The sequence below is a fragment of the Pungitius pungitius genome, chromosome 14 (assembly GCF_949316345.1).
Source record: "Pungitius pungitius chromosome 14, fPunPun2.1, whole genome shotgun sequence".
Lineage (NCBI taxonomy): Eukaryota > Metazoa > Chordata > Actinopteri > Perciformes > Gasterosteidae > Pungitius > Pungitius pungitius.
The window spans coordinates 3745373-3760618 of NC_084913.1; the positions used below are offsets into that span (position 1 = coordinate 3745373).

Here is a 15246-nt window from a genome sequence, read left to right on the forward strand (position 1 = left end):
TCGCCTTAAGCGGAGGGAGGGGGGAGGGCGGAGGGGGGGGGGGCGGTGGTGGGGGCAGGAGAGAGAGAGCATTGTGTTTTGTATGCAGACACGCATACACCATCTAAAACACACACACGATGATGATGTACTACAGAGATCCCCATCCAGGGTGCACTGGCACCCCAGGAGTTCTTCTGCAGTTGTCAAGAATGTAGAGGAGCTCTCTTTATTCAACATTTGAAATAATGATTTTATTTGAAGAAAAAAAAAATCTGAGTGTCTAAAAAAGTGAGTATCTGAGCAAGAAAAAAAAAAACTAATGTCATCCATCAATCTTCAAAACAGTTAAAGAAATAGAAATCACGAATTTAGAGTAAAATAAAATATTTAGATCGCAGTGGAATATATATATATATATATATATAACAGTTGGCTTAATAGAAATGGATTAAGGGTGAAGGCTGGGAGTCAAATATAAATGGTTGGAGAGAAGTCAATGTTCTGGTACTAAGTGGCAGACCGAACCTGCCTGAACATAGAAGTAGTGTTTAATTCACCTTTATACGTTTCCATTTCTTTTTAAAATGACGGGCGGTGTCACGAAGAGGAGCACTCCAGTTCATCCAAAAGAGCGGTGGTGCTACATCTGATTTTCTTTATTTTATGTTGAGGAACACTGCTGCAACCCCCCCCCCCCCCCTCCCCCTCCCCTGCATAATAACACCTCAAATAAAAGGCAACGTCAAATATCCATCCAAACGTCAAGAACCGGAGAGGTCCGGGCCCGTCGGTGCGCGTGAAGCCGGGCGCAGAAAGACGGGCGGAGGCTGAGCGGCAGGACGCACGAGCCCCCGGGGGCAGAAGTGTCATGAGGAGATGATCCTCCATCCTCACCTCCCCGGAGAGCCGTCAAGACGTTCAGCGGCGTGATTTCACCTCTCCACCACACACACACACACACACACACACACACACAGTAGAGTATTCACAACAAGGGCTTAGCCGCTTCCAAGGCGAACTGCAGCAGTCACACAAAAACCTGCTGAGCATTAGAAATAATCCCGTAATTAGGGTGCACATGGTGAACACTATTACTGGATCAAAGGAACATTCAACCTAAAGCCCAGTAATGCCAGCGCTGTGCGCGCGCGCACACACACACGCGCGCGCACACACACACAGCATCTGCTGCGGTCATAACAACGAGAAATCATGAATGAAGAAGTGCTTTGTTTTGTACGTCCCTGGCTCATCTCTGGGCTGCAGGGATACAGTGTGTGTGTGTGTGTGTGCGTGTGTGTGCGCGTGTCCACGGGTGGGACAGGGGGTGCAGGGAGGAGTGTGGAGGTGACTGCTCTCGGCGTATAATGTCAAAGAGATTAACAGGAATTGAGCGGCGCGGCGACACCTGAGAGACGCTGAGGCGCGAGCAGCGAGGTGTGGGGGCTGCACTCCGCTGAGCATCAGACGGATGGGGGGCAACGAGCGCGCACACACCCACGCGCGCGCGCGCCACTGTACCTTGAACGTGTTGTGATGCAAAGGAGGGGGGAGAAAAAAAAGGACGATCCGGGTTGTTGTTGTTTTTTTTCAACATTTCTTTTACTGATCTTTACACTTTTCACAAAACATCACACAAAAATGATCAGAGCAGACGTGGCTCTTCTTTTCTTTTTTATAACAGGCATTGCAGTTTACACTTTCTTTTTCTCAGAAACAAAAACTGCTTTGTCAGTTGTTGTTTTTTAAACTTAAAAAAATACCACCGATAGTCACCATTATTTTTATTTTTTTAATCACTTTGAGAAATGAAATAGGCGGATATTCGACTTGTCTAGTTGTAGATGTGTCACTGCTGTCAAAGCAGTATTGTAGGTGCACAGCTGTTATTTTATACATCCCCCCCCCCCCCCAAAAAAAAGAAAAAAAAAAAAAAGTTAGGACACGTGGCAGGAATGATTCCCCTTATGAGAGCCTCCATCGCTGGTCCCTCGGGCTTCGGGTGCGTCACACAACCATCAGAAGACGGACTCGGATCGTCTTCACATCCTGCAGCAACTTTTGGTTTTTTTTGCGGGCTTGCCGTCGTCGTGACGACCCTCCGCTCATCACCGGACGGACCCGCACGAGCAGAGAGAAGGGCTCGCACGCCACCCCGCCTCCTCGAAGACTTCAACGACCCCCCCCCCCCCCACCACCACCACCGCCAAGACGAGGAAAACATGCATTTTGAAGTGAAACAAACGGAACGCATTGATTGTGTTTCAGTGGAACGCGGGCCCGCCAGATACGAAGTAAGTAATGAGAACAAATACAATAACACGCAAATCTACATGGAGCCATAAAAACACTAAGGCACTTGAACTTGTGATTTGATGTTTCCAATGTTTACGATCGTTGTCTCTTGAAGTCATTTGAACGCCAGAGACGGCGTCGGAATCGACATAAAAAGAATTGCTTTGAAATCAAGTTTTAAAATGCTACATCAGATCTTGCAAACACACACACACACACACACACACACGCACGCACACACACACACACACACGCACGCACACAGAAGCACAGACTTCCCAACTCCACCAGCCTTCACTCCACAGGCTCTGTTTACCTCACTCGTGGGATTTATTATCCCACCATACGTGACCTTGCGTGACCTTGCGTGACCTTGGCCTACAACTAGTTTGATAAAAATGTCCCCAGACCGACCCGGAGCCATCTGCATGATTTTGTTTCTTCATTTGACCATAAACATTAGCGATGTGGGGTTGAGGGTCGTTTCAAATAAAGCTGACCTGACGTTAATATCTTGTGGGGGAGGGAACGGGGGGGGGGCTCACAGCTTCGTCTGCTACGAGGAGAAATGTTCTTCAACTGAAGACAGCTGGCGTTTTCGCTCCAACAGGCTGAAGTGACTCGTGGAGCCCAGTCATTGTCTCTGAGGCCTGCGGTGCCAGGAGCTCACCTTGTGGAGCTCCTTTACCGTGGCCTTAGAGTCCGACTGACGAGGTCTCACCTCCTGCCCACCTTCCTCCTCCTCCTCCTCCTCCTCTTCCTCCTGCGGCCCCTCCTCTCCCTCCTTCCCCCCTTCCGCCATGCGGGTGTCCTCCTTTGTCCTTGTGTGTCCCAGCGAGCTCTTAGTCCTACTTTTCCGGCTCGACTTGTCCTTAACAACATCCAGGGAAGGACCAGCTTCTACTCTATCATCCTCCTCCTCTTCCTCCTCCTCCTCCTCCTCCTCCTCCTCCCCTTCATCATTTTCCTCTTCCTCCTCCTCCTCCTCCTCCTCTTCATCATCTTCCTCCTCATCTTCATGCTCTTCTCTGGCCACTGTCATCCCTAACTTACTATGGCCGGCTAGTTGAAAAAAAGGGGAAGAGTGCGGCGTGGTCGGGCAGGCCGAGAGAGCTGCGTCGTACACGGAGAACGGGAGGTGGAGGTAGTGTCCCGCCGCGGCGGCGGCGGCCGCGGCGTAGATGCAGCAGCAGGTCTGGGCGCAGTCGGGGCGGAGGTCCCCCTGCCCCCCGCGGACCACCCGGAAGCGCTTACGAAAGGGCGGCCCGGCTTGGGGTGCGAGGCAGATCCGGGCGGGCAGGGCGCCGTGGAGCGCCTGGCCGGCGGGGTTGGCGCCGGGCGCCGGGGCGCAGGAGCCGCCGGCAAACGCCGGGTTGGGCGGGAAGCACCAGTCGGTGCTCTGGAGGAGGATCTCAGCCCGCAGGCGCCGCAGGAGGTTGTTGACCAGGACGGAGCGCCGCAGGAAGGCCTCGGGGTCGTCGATGAAGCGCATCTTCTCCAGGGAGAGGCGCAGCACGTGGGCGCGCTCCTCCAGGACCGGCGCCACCTGAAGGACATCAGAGCTACGTCAGCACCAGAGCATTTTGTTGGAACGCACAATTAAGGTTACATTTAAGTCACCTCACATGACGTAATAGCAACTCACTCTATCATACATTCAAATGGGAAGAGGATGTCTGAAGCTAATTCACTGTCGGATGCGCGGGGAACTCGAGCGTGTCCGTCCGCACTCACCGTTTGGCAGTACGTCCTGAAGCTGAATCGAGGCTCGTCATCCTCAACAAACTTCCTCTTGAAGTACGCGATCCTCGACACCGACACGCGATCAGGAACTCGCCTGCAGGGGGATTCTGCAGGAGGAGCGAACACGAACAAGCAGGTTTTCACGGTGACTCACTGGAAGCGAAAACCCCCATCGTTTGTCAGAAGTTCAACTGAAACCGATCGGATGAAGAAACATGCGCACCTCGCGTGGGCGGCTCCGCGGAGGCGCACGGCGGCGGCGGAGGCGGAGGCGGCGGCGCGCTCGACCGGCGCGACGCGGCGCAGCGCTCGGCGTCCCAGGCGGGCCGGTAGGTGGAGAGAGGAGGGTCTCCCTCTGGGTCCAGGAAAGGATTCATGGACAGAACTAGGGTCATCTCTCTCTCCGATTCGGGTCTGGGGGGGGGGGGGGGGGGAAGAGAGAAGCAGAACAGAATTGGAAATCAGCGCTTCGCGCCCAATGAGCCAAAACTCCTTTCGTTACATTTTATATTAAACATAAAATACCCGAGTGCTATAAGAGCAACACCTTCAAAAACAAGTGAGCTCCCCCTCAATATTTTTGTAAAATGCAGACTATTTCATTCACGTTGTGTCGATGGATCAACGAGCATCCGGCGCATTGCTTTCCCAGCGATGCGCTGCACGTTAACAAGATGCTCGTCTGCGATAGCGGCGTCTGCGAGGCGCCGCGTGACCAATCAAAGCGGCAATAATGGAGAGCACTAACACAAAAAAAAAACAGAAAACGGGCAGATGGTTACAAGTGGGACACAGATGGAGCCATGACACCCACTCCCACCATCAGGTCCCGATTGGCTAGTCGGCGGGAGAGTTGGCGAGGTGTGGGGATCCCAGTGGAGATGGCTCCGCCCCCTTTCGCGCAGAGCCAGCTGTGTGCCCGCCCCGCCCATACCTGGACACATATCGCCGCCCACACTACCGCAGCTTGACACACTGAGGAGGCCCCCCCCCCCCCATGTCAGACCCACCCGTTGGGTCACTGATTAAAATGCCCCCCCCCCCCCCCTCCCCCTCTGCTCGGATGAACAGTTTTATTTCCGTGTGCTGCGGGTCTCGTGTTTGCTTTTAACCGAACAATCAGAGACACCTTCGAGCCCCGCTGGGGGGGGGGGGGGGGGGGGGGGGTCATGGATTACCGGGATCACTGCTACATTAATCCATCTGCACATTTCAAGCTCCATCTTACATGAAGCCCCCTCACAAGAGTCCACCTGGTCACTCTGATGTGCCACGTGGCCAGCTGAGAGGGGGGGGGGGGGCAAAGGGCGTTGTGAAGATGCAGATGCATGCAGGTCGTTAGTCGGGTTTAAAATCAGCAAGACTAATGAGCTGGAGCTGTTTGAGTGGACCGGTGAGGCTTTGAGACAAATGATCACGACGTGATTCACCACTTTGCACGTTAATGTTCTTTCATTAGGAACAAACACGAGCTGCAGCTGGAGTCCATTTTGTTCATCTTTTACACAATTAGCATTTTGACATCGCCAACTGACGGCGTGCCCAGGTGGGAAGCCGGTGATGGATCACATACTTATCACAGGGAGGGAGGGGGGGGGGGGGGGAATCACATCATCAACCTATGGCGGGTGAATAGAAGCAGCTGGTGACTCAATGTGGATCAGAGGAGACACATGATCGTCTGCATCTGCTTCAGGCCAATCGGGATTGTCAGAAGAGAAAAGGACTGTGGTAGAACTGTTTTGGTATGGGAGGAGGGGGGAGGGGGGGGGGGGGGGGATAAATTACTCTTCAGCTTGCTGCCACAGTCCCCCCCGACATATTTGGATGTTAATGCGTGTGGAAGCGCTGCAGGGCGGGTGAAGCTGAAAGACATCAGGTTGTGTCTCTCTGACCGTGTCCACGTCCCGATCCGTCGCCTCGCATCACGCATTCTGCACGTCGCGTAGCGTGTTGTCACAGTCACTGCCCCCCCCCCCCCCCCCCAAGGACCACCGACTCGGGCCAATTATGTCACTGTTACTGAGCGCCAGCGCCGTGGTTAATTAGAGGCTTAAGCCACTCTCGTCCCCCCCCCCCCCCCCCCCTCTCCCCGAGCTGTTTTTTTTTTTTTACCCTCAGTTATTTTTCATCTCCATCACCGCTGTTGCTACGTGTGCTCGGGCACAAAGAAACAAGCACGACATCATCACTCCCTCTGCCCTCTTTAGGGAACAGCCCCCCCCCCCTTCCCCCCCTTCCCTCCCTCGTTCATCCCCTAGTCTCAATCTCTCTTTCTCTCCGACATCCTTTGCGGTCACAGTCGGCAGCTCCCCCCCCCCCAAAAAAAACAATGAGAATACCGACAGAGCAGCTTCCCCGCATGTGCAGCAATACTTCTTGTTCATCAAAGACAAGCGGTGGGAGGGGGGGGGGGGGGCAGGTGGGTGTGTGGGGGGGGGTGAACAACTGCGTCTGCGGAAGACAATCGGAGAAATGGAGAGTTGAGAAATGAAATTCGCGGAACGAGCAGAGAATAATCCCCCCGGGGAGAGGGTGGGGGGGGGTGTCTTTCCTCCTCTTTCTGTTCCTGTCTTCGTCTCACAGGAACGTGATTGTGTTTAACAGAGTGTGTATTTGAGGGGGGGGGGGGGGTTGGGGGCTGGGGGGGCTCCGTGTTGCATCCCTCGTATCCAACTCTCCATCTCGTCCTCCTTTTCCATTACACCCTTTGATGATGAGCAGTTAATTGCGGTGCCAGGGCACGAGCCGAAATGTGAGGGTGGGGGGGGCGATAGAGAGATACGGTGGAGAGGTGGAGATGGAGGGCTGAGGGCTGAGGGGATGGATGGATGGAATGAGTCAAGGAAGGAAAGATAAGTGCCGTAGGAGGCTTGTCATGAGCGCAGACGGATCGCCTGCAGGGATGATTTCTGCTGCTGTGATTGACTCGCTGCCTCCAGCGCTCTCACACACACACACACACACACGCACACACACACACACAAGCCGTGTGTGTGTGTATCCTAAAATATTTTAGAAAGGAAGTCAACTGAGGCTGACTCAGACACAGAGCCATCAATCCACAAACTCGTTGTGGATTTTCTAATAAATTCCGGTGATGTCGGAGTCGTAACATCTGGATCCTCTCTAGGAGAGCATGAGCCGCTCTTACACACACACACACACACACACACACACACACACACACACACCTCAATTCTCCTTCAAAAGGGAAAAAAGAAGATTCGGGAGTGGCCTCTCCAGACGAAAACTGCTCTGTGAGGAGATCTCAAGGAGAAGAGACTTTGCGTTAAGATTCCTTATTATTTATGTACTTGCCCTTATCTTGTATTATTATGAAAATCAAACGCTTCGGCTAGAGAGCACTGATAGGTTTTTTTTTTTTTCAGTACGTCATCGAGTGCACACCGAAGAGGCCCCCGTTCAAAAAAAAAAAAAAAAAAACTCGCGGCGCTAACGTTAGCGCAATGCGCTGATTAGCTCTGACAATATGAGGCCTTCATTGATAAATCTCTTTGAAAACGGCCTTGTGGCACCTGAGACAACTTGACAGGCGTAGCAACGGTAACTAAGCGGGACGAGATTCATCAAAAGGCTCCATCATATATAAATAAAAATAGATTCCTCTGTGTCCTTAAGTCCCATCCATACAGGATATTGAGGCCGGTGTTTACTTAAGGGTCGGCTGACGGGATTATTTTGACATTTCGGAGCGTTAATTTTATTGACTCCATATCCTACAACATTCGTGGCCTTTTGGGGGGCGTTTAGAGTTTCAAATGACTTGCCGTCACCCTACGATCAATGAAAAAAAAAAAAAAAGACTAACGGTTACTTAAGCAAAAAAAATGGGGCGGGATTAGTGGGGGTTTGAAACTTTATTCTCCCTCTCGCTCTTCTCTGTGGCCTCAAAAATGCTAATTGATCCAGCATGTGTTTGACAGAGTGTACGCTGGAGTGTATGTTGCAACCCTTTGTGAGTGTGTGTGTGTTTTATGTGGCAGCTTTTTACCGAGCGGTTCCGAGGCCTCGGATGAACCGACAGCGGTGAAGAAGTCGTGGATTTCTCATCAAATAGATCCCAGATGGCCTGAGAAGGTCTTTCCCGGTGCGCCAGGAGCCCCCCCCCCCACTCCCCGTCGGTGCGTCCTGTTCCCGCCGTACTGCGCAAACCACGGCTGACACGACTACACACCCGGGTGCACCAGGACGCGCCCCCCCCCCCCCCGCGCGCTGACAGCGCTTTCACGTCGACGGTCCAAGAACCCTGAGGAGGAAACAGCTGTTGCCGAAGCAACAATCGATTTGAAAACATCTGTCTGGCTAAGTTGGGATCACCATAATGGCAGCGATCACAATTCTGTTTCTCTTGGCCAAAATCCTTGGCTTATTTTATTTTTTTTCCTCTTTCCAGAACATTCTCAAGCGACCGCGTTGCCAAACATCCTCCCCAATCTACTCCAACCACGGACAACGTGAGGAGCTTCTGCCCCGGGGGGGGGGGGGGGGCTTCTCTGTGTATTACAGATGAAATGACTAAGAGTAGAACAATGAGCAATATATCACGGGACCAACTGTGAATAGCAATCATGTCGGATATAAAAGTATTTTCTATCCAACAGACTAAATAGAAGAAAATTGGGGTGCGATCCACCGAATGAAGGTGAACGGAATCCATCTCTCTTTCTTCTGCAGAGGCTCTCTGATCTTTAGCACACTTTGGCATCACTTAAACGCTCCTACGGCCCAACCGCTCATTCAACCGCTGACAGTAACCTGGCGCACCTGCACAAAACGAAGAGCCTCCTCGCCGCTTTGAACCCCCCCCAGGAGGAGAGAAGACCCCGACTGGCGGCGGCTCGATGAAGGTTCGGCGCTACCCGTTGTATCTTTAAGGCGCTTGCTGGGTTTTAAAATCGGTCTCTCTTGTGCGGCGGTCGTGGGCCCCCCCCCCCCCGCCCCTCAGACAGTGACTGCAGAAACATCACATGATGGTTATTGGATTAAAATGTGTGGGTGTAATTGAAATCCTGAAATATACGAGTACAGATGGTGAAGCCCTCTGAGGCCGATAGTCCCTTCAGAATAAAAAAAAAAAAAAAAAATTTGCAGCATTTATTAATGCAATATATTAATGTATTAAACCAAGCACATTAGATAAAAACGGCACAGCGGGCCAAAGACAAATGAAGTGGAAGACAGAGTACGATCCGATGAGGATCATCTTAATGCGAGGCGCGGCGTCTTTCCCAATGCGGAGATGCTGCGCCCCCCCCCCCCCCTCGCGGAGAGCGCGCAAGTGTCCCCGGTGCACGAGGGGCGAGGCGCACAGCGCACCGATGGCGGGTCCCGCTGGGCAAATCAGACGGAAAAGGCCTAAAGATGCTTTGCAGAGGCGTGTTAAAAAAAAAAAAAAAACGTAATTGATGTAAACAGTTGGAGTTTTCACAGAAGCGTTCAGGCACCGGCAGCCTCGCTCTTTGATACCAACACCAGGAGCAGCTTTACGAGTCCACGCGGGCCATTGGGCCCTTGAGCGCGCGGCACGTCGGGCGTAGGATTGGAGAAGTGAAAAACATGTCATCGCAGGGGGGGGGGGGGGGGTCCCATTGCCTCGTAGGAACCATTAAACCCTGGTCCGCTTGACTTCTCGTGGGAGAAGAAAGGTACTTAAAAAAAAAACCCTCAGAGGGACGTCGGGCTGCACGGTATCGACCGACGTTGCTATTCGGCAGGCTTTTGTTTTGACGCGTCATCGCGGTCGGAGCTCGTTGTCTTGTGTTTGTTGAGATTGAATCATGTTTAGAACTTTATAACAACAATGAATAACTCACAACCAACTCGCTTTAACAGGGTACAACACCACAACTCAACATCTTGTGAATTATAAAACATATTAACACTAATAATTGTATATTTATAAAAAAAATGTCCCCCGCCGAACTGCATGCTGGGTACAGCTCGCAACAAGAAGTAACTCTGCTGCTACACGAAAACACGGAAAAGAGCGCTACAGGAGGAGCAGAGATGCTCCCAAGAGAGGAGCCGTGTCTGTTTGGAGGGTTTTTGGTTTTTGGAAAATCCGACCTAACGTTACGTTAGATCAGAAAACCATTTATTGCCAAGTCTGTCGAGCCTCAGATGGCAACACTGGGCAGCCACAACAAGCTAACACGCTAACGAGCTAACGCGCTAACTGGAGCAGCCGTTTGGGGTAGGTCGTTTTCGGGGGTCAATGAATTCATGTACTTGAAAAAAAAGCAATACCGTGATACCGCCAGAATGTTTCTTAATACCGTGATGTGGATCGTACCGTGCAGCGGGACGTCAAAAAAAACTGCGGTTTACATGGATGAGTCAGTCAGAAAAAACATCAACACTCCGACTGGGGCCTGACTAAGAGCTGGAATCGCTACCTGGAAGCAGATCATGACTGATGGAAATGGATCGGTCCAATGTGGTTTGGACAGTTAGTGAATGGTGTTGTTTTCATTGTCTAAATATCAGTGCGGGGTTGTGGGGGGGGGGGGGGGGTTGAGACTTGTCAAGGCTCCCCCTGATGTTGGACCAAAACAACAGTGGCATGTTGGTATTTCCTTTTGGCTGCATCTTAGATTGTGTTTTCGCCAGCTTGCAGCCTGTCAGGACTCATCAGGGCAGCTCGCAGTATGTTGAGGGCCGTCTCGGCCGCGGTGGCGTGACTGAGCTGCGCTCGCGGGCCCCCGGGAGGTTGTGGGGGGGGGGGGTGACACATGTGTTGTGGCAGGTCAGCTGCGCGGCGCTGCATTATGTGCAATCTGGGGACGGCATGTTGTGGCCGTGGGGCCTAACGGGACCAGAGGAGGATACAGCGCATCAGAGGCAGACAAGGGCATCGGCATGCGGCCATTAACACACAAAACAACTTGTTGCTAAGTGCGTAAATAGATCCCTTTACACCCCGCCCCCACCTCCTCTGAACAGACACACACACACACACATTAAGAGTTTGAACTTGAAGGATGTTCTTTTTTGAAAAGAAACGAACGGGATCAGGAATTCTCAACAAACATTTCTAAAATGTGAAGACATCTAGTTCTAGTTGGAATGTGAAGCATTTTTTAACCTCAATATCTCTCGTCTCGTCTAAATAATAAATCGTGCTGCTGTGCGGGCCTTAAGTTCTTTGCAGACACGCTGAATGAAGCATGGAAAGGAATCTTTGAGGAGAGAGAGAGAGAGAAAAAAAAAAGGAGCGCGCCTTCTCTTTGGAGCAACGACAGGATTTCAAGGTGTGGGATCTCAGGTTGTGAATGCAGCTTTCTCGGCGGAGGTGAAGTCGCGAGGTCTCACCTTGAAATAAATGTCGGTGTCACACCTTTTTTTTTCTTTTTTTTTTTTTTTCTCCTTCACTTGTGCGTTCGCCTTTCCTCTCACGTTGTCCACCTCAGTTCGATGTGTGTCTCGCTGGAGCACAAAGACGTATTCATGATGGGGAAGCGTTGCTCGAGAGGGAAAAAAAAAAAAAAAAAAAGTCTGGGGCTACACCCTGCGGTCACACACACACACACACCAAGGCAGCTCAACTTGTATTGGCGGAGACCTTTTAGCCAAAACAGAGCGGAGAACCACAGGGACAAAGGGAAAGAAATGTGAAGCCCGTCACTGATGACACCACCATAGGAATTTTGTTCCTCCTCCGGTTGGCGATGCCAACTTGCCTTTGAAATGTAACGTCTCTACACACCTGCTGCTTCTACCTCGCTGGAAAAAAAAAAAAAACATTATCAATGCGAGTATAAAACAGCACACGTCGAGGGCCGATTACCCCGCGCCCGGGCACGCATTACGGATTCCATCTCCTCCTCCTCCTCCTCCTCCTCGTCTTCCACGCCTTGCAGCGCTGCTCCAGATGTGAGTCGCTGCGCCCCCCGCTGAGATAAATGAATGGGCCGGGGGAGGGCGGGGGGGGGCCTGCAGGCTACCTACAGGTTCACATCCTTAATGAGCGGGAGAGTCTGCTGGGAGCAGGATACGATTGATAGCGCCGCCGCGACAGAACTCAGAGAGGAGGAGGGTGTGTGTGTGTGTGTGTGTGTGTGAGGGGGGGTGGGGGGTGTCGCGGCGAGGAGCTTTTGATAGAGACGATGGGTGGAGGGATTTTTGGCAGGCGGCAAAGAGAAGGAATCTGGCATCATCCGGCTGCCGGGAACCCGTCCACCGTGCCGCAAAGCCGGAGCGCTTCCTCTTGTCACGGACCCCCCCCCCCCCCCCCCCCTCCTTCTTCTTCTCTGGTCTGTTAGTTTAATCTGAGCTGGATTTTCCTCCCCTGTTGCGTGCCCCAGTATATTTCGCATAGCACACTTTTCCCCCTCGGCGAGGGGGGGGGGGAGAGACGAATAGCAAAAAGGTGGAATTCCTGGCAAGTGACTCCGGATGTTGTTGGCAGCGAGAGGAGGTGAACTGCGCAGGAAGCCGTTTCTTTAACCAAAAGCCACAATAAAGAAAGGGGCGGGGGCGGTGGGGGGGTAGGTATTCATCGCACTTACTCCTTAAAACTTGCCATGTTTGAACGTCCTCAATTCTCTCTCCGGGGGGGCCTAACGGCGTGTGTTTATGGTCCGAATCTTGAGTGACTCATTGAGTCTCGCCGTCCCACGGGGACGACATGAAGGGGGTGGGGGGGGGGGGGGGGGGATTAGAAACAGGAGCTCAGGGTTAAACCAAGTGGACCGAAGACGCTGCTTCTCGGGAAATGGAAGCGGCAATAACAGACGACCCGCCAAGAGAGAGCGGTCCTCCCAAAATAATAATGAAGTGAGGCTGGATGGGGGGGAGGGGGAGGGGGGGGTTATGTCAGCCTGCATAATGTGGACCAGAGTCACTGTCTTGTCACACTGGAGGGGCTGTTGGTGGCCCCGGTTCTCATAAATCCTGCAGCGTCCAGGTACTGTTCTGATAGTTGTACTACAGGTTGAACCCAAGGATCAAGAGTCAATATCAGTCAGTTTATCCAGAATGAACTGAAAACTGGACAAAATGTTTAAATTCAGGTAGCTTTGTTCTACACTTTATTTTTGCTTTGCTTATTTATTTATTTTTACATTAAACAGAAAGACAATGTATATTATTTTGAATGCATTTTTTTTTTTTGGGGGGGGGGGGGGGGGGTTAGTGTTCCAAAAATAGCCTTAACTTAACAACTTATTGATTAACTCTCAGTAAAGGCGTCAACACACCAAATGTAGGCAGTGAGTCCAAATGTCCTCCTGAAGTCTCACGTTGGAGGCACGAAGACACCAAAGGGACCACGGGGTGGGGGGGGGGGGGGGGGGGTAGAACTTTTACTCTCCGGGTGGAGGACACGAGGAATGTGGGCTCACCTGTCTGCGATGGTTCGGACCTCGTTCTCGGATCCACGCTGCTTGCTTTTTGTCGTTCAAGAAAATCCAAAAGCGCGTCGATGGAAAAGAAGAAGAAAAAAGAAGCGTCCCCGTGAATAAACGCCACTACGTGCTCTGCACTAACGCACCGCGACTGTTTTAACTACCCGCCACTGCAATTACCAGCTAATTACCCAGTTGTCTAAATACTTATCATTAAGCGCGCGCGTTTGCGTCACTGTGCCCGCGCGCGAAGCATCTCTCCCCCCCACCCACCCCCTCCCTCCCTCCCGCGCGCGCACTACCGCACGGCCCGGCTAAAGACGTCTTCCTGACCGTGGTCGTCGTTGTCCTCCGGACGCCGGGGCTCTGGTGGTGGGGCGCCCGGCGGGGTTCCCATGCAGAAACGGTGGCGCGGAGCTCGCGTCGCTGCGGCTTTGGTCGGCGGTGAAAAATTTGTGGAGAGAAGGAAAACAACAGCGGCGTCACGGCGTCAGCGCGCCCCCCCCCCCCCCCCCACCACCCCCTCGCTTCGTAGCGCAAGAAACTACTGCCGAGGCGTTCAGGCGCCGCTCGGGATTCAGCGCTTCCTCCTCGGGGCCCACTTCGTTTCGCGGGTCCGGGCGAAATCACTCGTGCTGTCGAAGTTGACGCGCGCGCAGGGCTCATCGATCGGGTCCCGTTCGTCGGACGGGAGAAGTGTCCCTTCGTCTCCGCGTGACGTCACGTCAACGCCAATTCGTTCCCCGGTTGTTTTGCGTAGTTGTCACAATTCCGCGGGCACGCGAAGGCAACCCAACACTTCTTTCTGAGATGGGTTGCGTGCTGGAGATCTGCTCTGCAGGGATGTGACCGACAAAGAGAGGGGAGGGAGCGAGCCCCTCTCATCTGTCATGCATTTCCCCTTTGATTCAGCTGCAGCCACTGAATCCTATTTTCCAGCATTTCTCCCTCTGGGGCCCTTTGTTCTGTGATCAGCCATGGAATGTGCTGGAAAACACACTTAATTGTAAAAACAGTACCTCTGATCTTGCTTCCCCCCCCCCCCCCCCCCACCTTCGCTCTTTACCTTTGCTTCAAAAGCTACAACTACCACTCAGAGCGACATCACAGCGACGTCAAAAACCTACGGCACGAAATCTGTGTGGGAGATCAAATGTAACTCACAAAATCATCAGCTGCCGCCAAGTGTTGTTGCCAATTTTTCGGGCCTTCCTAATGTAGACTCAAATAAGGAATGGCGTAATCGATATATTTAATATCCAGGTGATGGCAAATCATTTTCTTTTAACAACATTTGTTTGTCTTTATATTATCTATATATTTCTGCTCCATTAGGGAGGGGGGGGGGGGGCGTTAATGCGACACCTTCTTACGAGGTGACGGCTGTCTGCCGTCAAACAAAAGAATAATTCAAAGTTTCCTTGTATGAAATCGAAGGTCAAATTGGCAAAACACTGCGAAATAAGCAGCAAAATGAAATACTTGCTCCACCTGTTGGTTGTTTACTGGCAATGGGGACGTTTCTTTAAAAATAGATATCTTGGAGCAGAGAGAGTACAAAGCAGATGTTTTCTCATATGAATGTGGGTGTAGCTTTGGGGCGGATGGGTGCGATGAGATGGAGAACAAACTACTCCAACGCAAGTGCTTTTTTTTTTTTTTTTCTTTCTTTGATTCTTTTAAAACCATAATATCACATATAAACTCTCTCTATCATATTTAACTTGTAATATATTTTACAAATTCAAATTTCAAAGAAAAGTACAAGAAGAAGTACATTAAGACACTGTGACACAAGGTGGCTTAGTGAACAACAGTAAGGCACCGATGCCCTCGCTGGTTTCCAAAGACAACGAAT

At 51.8% G+C, this 15246-nt stretch overlaps 1 protein-coding gene across 3 annotated transcripts; it reads right to left on the reverse strand.

The window, feature by feature from the left end:
- Positions 1–992: 992 nt before the first annotated feature.
- LOC119228160 (SERTA domain-containing protein 4) lies at positions 993–13904 on the reverse strand. 3 transcript variants are annotated; one of them, XM_062557472.1, is made up of 5 exons: positions 13722–13904; positions 13386–13430; positions 4244–4434; positions 4012–4127; positions 993–3823 (listed from the first exon to the last, which is right to left on the reverse strand). In XM_062557472.1, exons 3-5 carry the CDS (start codon positions 4413–4415, stop codon positions 2912–2914), a joined length of 1200 nt encoding a protein of 399 aa, XP_062413456.1. In that variant the 5' UTR covers positions 4416–4434; positions 13386–13430; positions 13722–13904; the 3' UTR covers positions 993–2911. The 3 variants fall into 3 exon arrangements, with proteins under 3 accessions (XP_062413456.1, XP_062413457.1, XP_062413455.1); XM_062557473.1 differs by lacking the exon at positions 13722–13904 and adding an exon at positions 4628–4763 and having other exon boundaries at positions 13386–13649; XM_062557471.1 differs by lacking the exon at positions 13722–13904 and having other exon boundaries at positions 13386–13649.
- Positions 13905–15246: the final 1342 nt, after the last annotated feature.

What these genes read in the sequence shown, in the direction of transcription:
- LOC119228160 (XM_062557472.1), bottom strand. Translation starts at nt 4,415, where the DNA reads ATGACCCTAGTTCTGTCCATGAATCCTTTCCTGGACCCAGAGGGAGAC. An exon ending in CGCGGAGCCGCCCACGCGAG is followed by an intron (nt 4,128 to 4,243) that starts GTGCGCATGTTT and finishes CTCCTCCTGCAG; the next exon opens with AATCCCCCTGCAGGCGAGTT. An exon ending in TCAGGACGTACTGCCAAACG is followed by an intron (nt 3,824 to 4,011) that starts GTGAGTGCGGAC and finishes GATGTCCTTCAG; the next exon opens with GTGGCGCCGGTCCTGGAGGA.